This window comes from Clinocottus analis, unplaced genomic scaffold (genome assembly GCF_023055335.1).
Source record: "Clinocottus analis isolate CAN_PGR_092001 unplaced genomic scaffold, fCliAna1.0.p SCAF_16, whole genome shotgun sequence".
Lineage (NCBI taxonomy): Eukaryota > Metazoa > Chordata > Actinopteri > Perciformes > Cottidae > Clinocottus > Clinocottus analis.
The window spans coordinates 12,664,450-12,674,449 of NW_027175887.1; the positions used below are offsets into that span (position 1 = coordinate 12,664,450).

Genomic DNA, 10,000 nt, shown 5'->3' on the forward strand with positions numbered 1-10,000 from the left:
AAATATTTGAATTTCTTGTAACGGAGCCACTTTTTCCAGATTACCGTACCTCAAACACATCTTTGGCATTTCTGAACTGCAATATCTCAGTAATTAATTGGCTCCGATACACCTTACACATGTAGTCGCCAAAGGGCAGGATTGCAGTACTTTATTAACCACACAGACAGCTGAAGTACAGTTTTGCCTCGTGACCAAACCAGGGACCTCTCAGTTACAAGTCGGCCTCTGATGAGGCATTTGATATCACACAATGTCATTACAAGGACCCCAGGCTGTTAAAGGACCTACCACTGGGGTATGTGTGTGTGTGTGTGTGTGTGTGTGTGTGTGTGTGTGTGTGTGTGTGTGTGTGTGTGTGTGTGTGTGTGTGTGTGTGGAGTGGGGGTGGGGGGTCCTGGTAATTCAATACAGCATTCACCCATAGCTCCTGGGTCGGTGATACTTTCCCCTTCTTGCCATTTTTATAGGTTTCCAAGCTAAGCAGGCTGACTTGTAACCTGTGATTAAGGCTCTGCTGTGTCACTCTTAGCCTCTTAGCCAAACAGAGGAAAGTGGAAATGTGTCAGAGAGACCGAAACAGAGAGGAAGATAGAGAGAGGGAGAGAGAGAGAGAGAGAGAGAGAGAGAGAGAGAGAGAGAGAGAGACAGAGAGAGAGAGAGAGAGAGAGAGAGAGAGAGAGAAAGAGAGAGAGAGAGAGAAGTGCGAAGAAGGATGATTCACAGTGTGCGTCAGACGAGGGAACTGACTGGAAGTCTGGCGGCACAAAGAATCATCTTAACCATTTGAAGAACACACACACACACACACACACACACACACACACACACACACACACACACACACACGCTGTTTACGAGTCTGTATCCAGATGATGGGCGGTGATACAGGTGCTGTAACACACATTACATTACGTTTACTCTGCAGTCTGGCGACGGCTTCCAAGAGCAGCATTTTCACCGTAGCAAGAATAAAAATAGGTTGAAATGAGCAAGTCAGCATCTCTGATTTTCACCATCTGCCGGTGCTCCCTCTCTCTCTCTCTCTTTGCCTCTCCCCATGCCTCTAACTTTCTCTCTCCTCTAACCTCCCTCTTTGTCCCTCGTTTCTCCCTCTCCTCCCCATCACGCCATCACTCCATCTCTTCTTTTTTTGTTTTATAGTCCCTCTCGTCCTGTTACAAAACACTGTCCCTTCAGCCCATCCCTTTCTTGTCCTGATACACTTCTCTGTCCGACTTCACTTGTCAGCTCTATTGATCAGCTCAGTTCTTTGAGGATTTAAATGCAGCGCTCACCCAGTTGCTGGTAATGACCTGGCTGTGTCAAAGTGTGTGTGTGTGTGTGTGTGTGTGTGTGCGTGTGTGTTTGTAAAAGTGTATGTGGCTGACTGACAGTGACAAGCTTGACTTGCTTGAATATTGATTGCCTTTGCACACTTTTGTGCATTTGTCTCTATCCCTTTAGGATCCTGTCCACTGTGGGCTCAGATTTTGACTTGCGGACCCTCAGGGCTGTGCGAGTATTGAGGCCCCTCAAACTGGTGTCCGGTATTCCGAGTAAGTCAAAAAAAAAATCTTCATTTGACTTTAAAAATAAAGACTTTTTTACAGGTTTTTGCTGGAGCCGGCTGCTTGAATCCCAAACCGCTCCTTTGTTATTCATCAGTTGAGGAAATTACATTTATTCCGATTTTATTGGAGGATCGAAATAGCACAGCGAAGCGTTTTGTGTCAAGGTTTGATGCAGCTTCTGTGTTGTTCTGCATAATGCACCCACAGTGTTCCAACAAAAGTGGTTCTTCTCTGCTCCTTTTTTAAATGTTATAGCGGCAGTAGTGTTCCAGCACCACTGCAGTGTTATTAATAGCCCGGACTCCACTACAAGGCTCAACCGGCAAACCCAGGCTTACTCATCATAAAAGTCACTGAGCTTCCTGTGAAAACCAAATTAGAGTGCCATTCCAATATGTGATGTGATATATACCTTGCTCATACAAGGAATTTGACTCGGTGAAAGGTGCATAACAATAATAAGACATAGACATAAGGTTGCATTTAAGACCCTTTGTTTGGTAAAGAATTTGCTCAAGAAAAAACGCAGGTCTAGTTGATTTTACCTCAACTAAATATGTAGCACATGCGAACTCTGTTGTGTGATCACAGGTTCAGTCCCTCCATTGCACACTGTAATGTTTACTAGGTAACAGGCGGCGTTCGTAAGTAGGTGATACACACATAAGCTGATGGTTCGACAGAGTCTACGGTTATCATTATGGAAACATATCCAGCTGGTAGTAGAGGACATGAAGGCGTTAGAGGGTTTAACTGCTAAATAAAAAGAGGGAGGAGCGAGCAGGTTGCGCCTCTCTGTCCTTCAGATTCCTGCCAATGATTGTAATTGTTGCAAACAGATCAACATTGAAACTGATGATGGATAATAATGTGTTTAACACTGTGACCTCCAGGCTTACAGGTGGTGCTTAAATCCATCATGAAGGCCATGATTCCTCTGCTGCAAATTGGCCTGCTTCTTTTCTTTGCCATCCTCATGTTCGCCATCATCGGCCTGGAGTTCTACATGGGCAAATTCCACACAACCTGCTTTGACAATCACACAGGTAAATGAGTGTGTGTCTGTGTGTTTGCCAATAGTGCCGGGGTTCATTATCTAACTGTTTGCCCCATTGGAGACCTGTTCCAGTCGAGGCAGACTTCAACTACTTACAAAATAGTTATTGTTGTTGAATTGTTGGTTGTGTTTTTTATGTTTATGTAACATATGCATCGGTCATTTCTGCATGCTAGCTGCTTTCCTCTGTATAGAGTTTAGATAATAAATATAACCATCCATCGTCAAATAATTCAAACGGTTAAAAACCTGGTCTATGGAGCAATACTGATGAATCTCAAATGTAATTCTAGCATGTTAGCCTATTTTGTTGTGTCATGGCTATTTTATGTCACCTTTTCTGTTGCATATTCATTCATGTATTTAATTCCAGAAAGTAAGGGGGGGAGGGGGGGGGCACATTTTGAGCCGATGGAGAGTATTTGCTATTCTCACAAAACAAACAATATATATATATGCATATGCCCGCCCATTGTTTGCAAACACCTCCCCACTTTCCTCCATGTTCAGGTGAGATCCGGGAAGAGTTTCCATGTGGGACGGAGCTTCCGTCGCGGCTGTGTCCAGAGGGCACCATGTGTAGGGAGTACTGGCTGGGACCGAACTACGGCATCACACAGTTTGACAACATCCTGTTCGCCATCCTCACCGTCTTCCAGTGCATCACCATGGAGGGCTGGACTGACCTGCTCTACTATGTATGTACCGCTGACATCAGATTTGATTTAAATATAAAGTAAAATATTTCACGGTGCACAGCCAAAACATCCAATACAAGATTATTTTCAACTTAAATTCAAGTGTTCAAACACACAGTGATTTTCACCGGTGCACTCTGAGTCGGAGCACACAATGGGTACCAGGTCTTGAACAATGTCCTCACTCATAGTTTCCCTGCTGTCAGTGGCAACGGTTGCTAGGAGACCGTAGGGAGATTAGGGTCTTTGAGTGTTACTGTAGTCCTCTCTCCTCATCTCCTCTACCTCTCAGTCTATCTTATCCTTCCCATTTCTCTTTTGCTTTTTTTTGAAATGTTCTTTTTTTTCTCTCGGCTATCTTTCCTCCCTTCATTCCTCTCTTTCCCTCTCACTCCGTGTCTCTCTCCCTGTGTCCCTCCTTCCCGTCGCTGCTCTATATTTAAAAGGGCCTGTTCAGCCCAAGTTATTCTTGCAGCTGCTGGGGAGGGGAGCGATAAAAGTTTAATGGTAGAAAAAAGGGTCTGCGGTTCATTGGGTACACAGCAGCAATACCAGCTTACGCAGGAAGAAGGAAAGATGGGGGAAGAAAGAGACGTTAGACAGGGAGGCTATGAGAAGTAGAGCGCAAAGTGGGAATGAGAAAGGTATTGAGGTGGGAAAGGTTCAAATTAAGAACCAGTGGAAGGTAAGGAGGGATGAGAAGATTGCACCAAAAAAAGGAAGGGAAAAAGGGAAAGGAATGAAGGAAATTATAAATAAACATAAAAAATAATTTTAAAAAAGGAGGGGAAAGCAAGAGAAATTAGTCCCAAAGAAGGATGCAAAAGGAGAAAACAATAGAGAGTGAATAAAGAAAATGGAGGGAGTCTGGACAGTAGGATGGAAGAGACCGAGAGGGAGGGACCAACACATTTGGTATACATTATTTACTCTGCACTGAGCAGCTAAATAGAGTGGCAGATATGCATTTACTTATTGAGATGACTTAAAGCAAAATCATGTCAGCCCTGCTGTTGTTTATATTTCCAGCAGCGGTGGATAGCGCTTTCGAGTGCACTGACCTCCATTTGTTTTAATAGCTACATTGTCTGGACATTTAATGATGACATTAAAGCAATTTTCTAACCTGTTCACTCAGAACTTTTCTTTTTTTTTTTTCTTCATCATTGCAATATTGCAGTACCTTGATGCTAATGAATGCATCTTAATTTGACAAGGCTTAATAAATGCCACTGGTAATTCCTTTCATGCTCCGGTGCAGAGACGGCGAACAAAACCTTTAACTTTCAGCACAAACGGACCGAAACAAATGCCATTGCAGTTGATTGATGCGGCAGTACCCGTTCTACCTGCGCCTGTTCCACAGATTTATTCTACGTGCTCTGGAGACGCAGGAATCTCTAATGTCGCCGTCGATCAACTCTCGGGGTCATTAGGAGTTGTGAAAAATGTCCCAGAGCAAAACATGTATTACTTTGTCTGATAGTTGTGCATGTGTGTTTGTTTTCAGAGCAACGATGCCTCAGGGAGTGCATGGAACTGGATGTACTTCATTCCCCTCATCATCATTGGCTCCTTCTTCATGCTCAACCTGGTGCTGGGCGTATTGTCAGGGTAAGTGTGTGTGTGCTGGTGAGAGGGTGTTTGGACTTTATTGCATGTATGTCACATAGAAAATGCAGGGTAGCTACATGACAAATATCTCAATGTGTGTGGTGTGTGTTTGTGCTTACGTGTGTGTCCCTGCAGGGAGTTTGCCAAAGAGAGAGAGCGTGTGGAGAACAGAAGTGAGTTCCTAAAGCTCAGAAGACAGCAGCAGATTGAAAGGGAACTCAATGGTTATTTGGAGTGGATCTGCAAAGCTGGTATGTACAATACACTGCACGAGTGCTTCATTTTTCACACCTAAAGTTACAAACGCAAAGACATATTGCAACCATATTGCGACAATCAATCTCTTGTCATGATAGTTTCACACATTTGAATAAATTGTTGGAGACAGATGCATGTGATGTTAAGACATTATTAAAGCAAACTCAACACTTTCTGCTGCAGCACAGAATGCCCTATCCACACCGGGGTGATAATTATCTATTTCAATTGTATTTTATATGTTAGAATAACATTTGAGCTTTGTAGTGTAGTACTGTAGTTTGAAGCACCTTGACGCCTTAACTATCACGATTCACGATTAAATTACCAGGCAAGTCTATAATGTAGGTTGAGCTCTCCTCACAGTGTAATACAAACTTGAATTATAGACCAATACCTTTTATAGTTGAATGTACCTTATTAGTCTTGATTTACATTGCTGTGGTAAGGAATAAAGACCCTTGTTTGATGCGTGGATAGAGAAGAGCCATGTTGTCCGTAGTTCTCTTTATCTCTCTTTTCTTGTTGCTCTGACTCATCTGCTGAGGGCAGGAGCGATGGAGAGACGATAAGAGGAATGGAGGGTTGGATGTTGGAAGGAGCAGATAAAGGGGCTGATAGAAAGCACAGACCTTTGATCTTCTTGAAAAGACAATCTACATAAAAACAAGGAAGCTAAAATACAAAAGAGGGAGGGATGAGTACGAAGCACAGGTGCAGGCCAGAGACGTTGTTTCCAGTTTTAAATAAAACGAGAAATGGTCAATGATGATAACAAAAGATTGATGGATATTGTTGTCATCAAACATTTGATAAATGTGGCATATTAACGTTGCTTTTTTGCATGTGTGTTTTCTAGAAGAGGTCATCTTGGCGGATGATGACAATGAAAATGATTATGATGGTATGAATTTGCTGATTTTGTTTGTCGATTAAAAAATACAAAAACATATTCATACATTTGACATATCAGTACTGTTGCGTTATAGATTAAACTCACATGTTTTTTTGTTTTTTCTTGCACTAACAGGCTCCCGTAGAAGAGCAACGAAGAACCACAAGAGCAAAGCTGAGCTTCTAAACCCAGAGGAAGGGGAGGGAGATCTGGCAGTAGGTAAGAAACATACTCTCTGGCTCACACACACACACACACACACACACACACACACACACACACACACACACACACACACACACACACACACACACACTCACACACACACACACACACTCAAAGGCAAACCACAGGTACATACAGATGCTATCTTATCTTGCATATCAGCATTACCTGACCCTCCTCTCCTTCCCTCTCCTCTCCTCTGCTGCTCTGCACTTCTCTTCTCTTGTTACCCTTTTCCCCTTTCCACAACCCCCCGTTCGACGCTCCGCCTTTCCTTCCTCCTTCCTATACCCCCCCTCAACCCCTCTTTTCACCGGCCTTCTCATTCTGCTCTCCTGTTTTCGCAATTTCTCAAGTCGAATTGTGGACACCGCGTTGTAGCATAATCTGCTACAATGAGCACAGATCGTATGCTTCTGAAAATGAATAATGTAGAAGTAATTACTGTAATAACAACAGTATGTACTGGATAGAAAGGTGGGTATTCCAAAAAGCAAAAGGGTTATAATTCTGCGAGAGAACCATTCAAGAGCTGCAAAGACTTTAGTGTCTCGTGGCCGGACTGATCAGGTGAAACCAGGTTGAAGCTGTTATTCCTAAATTAAATTCACACGGTTTATTCCCTATACTCTTCTACATACCATAAAACCATTGGGATCCAGACTGTGTGTGTCATCATTACTGTATGTGCTCAAGTGGAGTGTTTCGTACGTTTGAGTCAGAAATCGGGGGAGCAGATTGATTTGTACACTAAGTACATCTTTGCCTTTTGCCAAGATGCTAATGGAACACAATTATGCCAATAACGCAGTTTTCACTTCATTGTTCAGCTAACATTGAACCATTTGCCTTGTTTATCCTTTCAGGGTCACCGTTTGCCCGCGCCAGCTTGAAGAGCTCCAAGCTCGAAGGATCAGATTTCAAGCGGCGGGAGCGCCGGCTCCGCTTCCTTATCCGACACGTTGTCAAGTCCCAGGCCTTCTACTGGACCGTGCTGTGTTTGGTGGGCCTGAACACGATGTGTGTGGCTGTGGTGCACTATGACCAGCCAGACCCACTGTCAGATTTTCTATGTGAGTAGGAGGGAGGGGGATACATGCATACTTTGTGCAAGCATGCACCAATTATCTGCACAAACACTCTCATCACAGATTACTGGAAGGGAGTGGGTGCGCAAATTTTTAAGTAAATGTGACTAAATCCATGAAAGAGCTGACCCACCCAGTTTACACAAGCACATCCAAACACACAATGTCTTCCTCGAGCACATATCCTGGCAGTTTTTCTCTCTTTTTGAAGAAATAGAAAAGCCTACATTATATTTACACAAACAAATACACACACATGGGAGTAATATTACGATATAAGCATCATATATTCATGGTTACTTCACCTTGGCGTAGGCAATAATATTATATTTGAGAAAGCATGTTGAAATACTTTCATCACAAAACACCATTCTTCCTCCTCCTCTTCTTCCCTCTACATAGATTTCGCTGAATTAATCTTCCTGGGGATATTCTTGACAGAGATGATGGTGAAGATGTATGGCCTGGGCAAGCAGGCCTACCTCACCTCCTCCTTCAACTGCTTCGACTGCATTGTGAGTCCCGTGAAGACACAAACAAACACACGCAGGCACAAACTCATCAGCGGGTGCGCACGTGTGAAAGCAGAACCAAACACAGACAATTAGACCTTACACACAACCACGAAAACAGTGTTTGACCTGCTGACGTGTGCACAGCTCATTGTGACGAATAACCGCACGTGTGCATATGCTTGTGCTTGTATCAGGTGATATGTGGTAGTATATTTGAAGTGCTGTGGTCCATCATCCAGCCGGGCACTTCGTTTGGCATCAGTGTGCTACGAGCTCTCAGGTTATTGAGGATTTTCAAAGTCACCAAGTGAGTCGACTGTATTATAGTTTATATTTGATTTCATGTGACGGCCATAACAGTTATCTCAACTCAACACACACGTTCTGTTTATTTTTTTTCCCCAGGTACTGGGCCTCATTGCGTAACCTCGTCGTCTCTCTGCTCAACTCCATGAAGTCCATCATCAGCTTGCTCTTCCTGCTCTTCCTCTTCATCGTTGTCTTTGCCCTGCTGGGCATGCAGCTCTTCGGAGGACAGTCAGTGCTGCTTTCCTTTTACCTCGGCTTCTCTCTGTTTCTCTCTATACTCCTCTCCTTCCTTTTTATATTTGTATTTGATATTCTAAGATATTGCTGTCTGTTATTTGCTGGTTTGGTTAAGTCCTTTTTGTAATAGTTTTTCGGTTGAAAAAAAAACTAAAACCATATGTTCTACTCGTATGATGCTTCTGTTTTTGGGCCATCGCCCTTTTGTTTTCCATATCTAACCCATTTTATTAATCTTTTTTACCCTGCTAGGTTTAATTTTGAAACTGGCACTCCTCCAACCAACTTCGATACCTTCCCCGCAGCAATAATGACAGTGTTTCAGGTGAGCAGAGGAGATGCTGGTCGAGGGAGGGAAGCAGAGTGGGAGGAGAAGACGGGGGTTGGATTAGGACAAAACGGTTTAAGGACTAAAGAGGATTTACTCATGAGGGAGAGAGATAACATGTAGCATGCTACTTTTGAATTCTTAAATGTCATTAGTCAAAAACATAATTGTGCTTACGCTTGCCTGTGTGTTAAAGGTATGTCTTTTGACTGTAGTCTTTTGTGTGCGTGTGAAAAAGCTGCATGTACTTGGAGTGAATATGGCCTCTTCTGACAACTTTAATGTGTGTCTTTATGTGCCAGATTCTGACTGGCGAGGACTGGAACATGGTGATGTACGATGGCATCAAGTCTCAAGGCGGAGTCAACAAGGGCATGGCCTTCAGTGTCTTCTTCATTGTCCTCACACTTTTTGGCAACTGTATCCCCTAACCGTTGAAAATGCAAAAAAGCATATATATATTTCCACATATATTGACACTTTTCTTCAGTTTATCTTAAAAAAGAAGAGCTAATTCTGTAACCCACATATTTGCAAGATGCATAAACATTCCCAAACAAACTCCTACATGCTGGATCTCCTTTAACTCTGCGATCAGACACTCTGCTGAATGTGTTCTTGGCCATCGCCGTGGATAATTTAGCCAACGCACAGGAACTGACCAAGGTACACTGGAGCCCAATTTTATTTAAAATCTCTGTGCCGTTTATTTTCCCAGCGCTAAGAATCAATAGAGTTGTGTTCCTCTCCTCGACAAATGATTCCTGTTTTCTTCACTGCCACCTCATTCATCTCTTGCTTATTATTTTCCTTCCCAATCTGGCTCTCTGCAGGATGAACAGGAGGAAGAGGAGGCTGCCAGTCAGAAGATCGCCCTGCAGAAAGCCAAGGAGGTGGCTGAAGTCAGCCCGTTGTCCGCTGCCAACCTTTCCATTGCAGCGTGAGTTGCTGTCTCTATTACTGTCGCTTTCTCGTTTTTATATCCATTTTAAGACACTTTCACATCAGGCGAGACATATAGGGCGAAACATTTACACAGATTTAAAGCAACACATTCAGCAAGATTCAGCCTTTTTTTTGAGAAAGATGCAGTATACTCAAAGACCTTTGGGAATGAGGAAAATCTTCAGAAATCTCAGTCTCAAAGTGTATGTATAGTGAGCCTCATAAAATTCTGCCCACTTCAAAAGATTACATTCAAA

The 10,000-nt window shown here is 43.1% G+C and overlaps 1 protein-coding gene across 9 annotated transcripts in view; it reads left to right on the plus strand.

Annotated features, from left to right (window-relative positions):
• Window positions 1-10,000, plus strand: part of cacna1aa (calcium channel, voltage-dependent, P/Q type, alpha 1A subunit, a) — a 73,231-nt gene that overhangs the window by 22,152 nt on the left and 41,079 nt on the right. For all 9 annotated transcript variants that reach the window (XM_068579615.1, XM_068579614.1, XM_068579610.1 and 6 more), the window contains exons 4-18: window positions 1,468-1,559; window positions 2,468-2,620; window positions 3,142-3,329; window positions 4,840-4,943; window positions 5,079-5,194; window positions 6,061-6,105; window positions 6,232-6,315; window positions 7,188-7,394; window positions 7,812-7,924; window positions 8,119-8,231; window positions 8,330-8,461; window positions 8,723-8,795; window positions 9,101-9,218; window positions 9,397-9,464; window positions 9,632-9,738. In XM_068579615.1, the coding sequence (XP_068435716.1) occupies window positions 1,468-1,559; window positions 2,468-2,620; window positions 3,142-3,329; window positions 4,840-4,943; window positions 5,079-5,194; window positions 6,061-6,105; window positions 6,232-6,315; window positions 7,188-7,394; window positions 7,812-7,924; window positions 8,119-8,231; window positions 8,330-8,461; window positions 8,723-8,795; window positions 9,101-9,218; window positions 9,397-9,464; window positions 9,632-9,738 (1,713 nt within the window). The remainder of the gene's footprint in view (window positions 1-1,467; window positions 1,560-2,467; window positions 2,621-3,141; window positions 3,330-4,839; window positions 4,944-5,078; window positions 5,195-6,060; window positions 6,106-6,231; window positions 6,316-7,187; window positions 7,395-7,811; window positions 7,925-8,118; window positions 8,232-8,329; window positions 8,462-8,722; window positions 8,796-9,100; window positions 9,219-9,396; window positions 9,465-9,631; window positions 9,739-10,000) is intronic.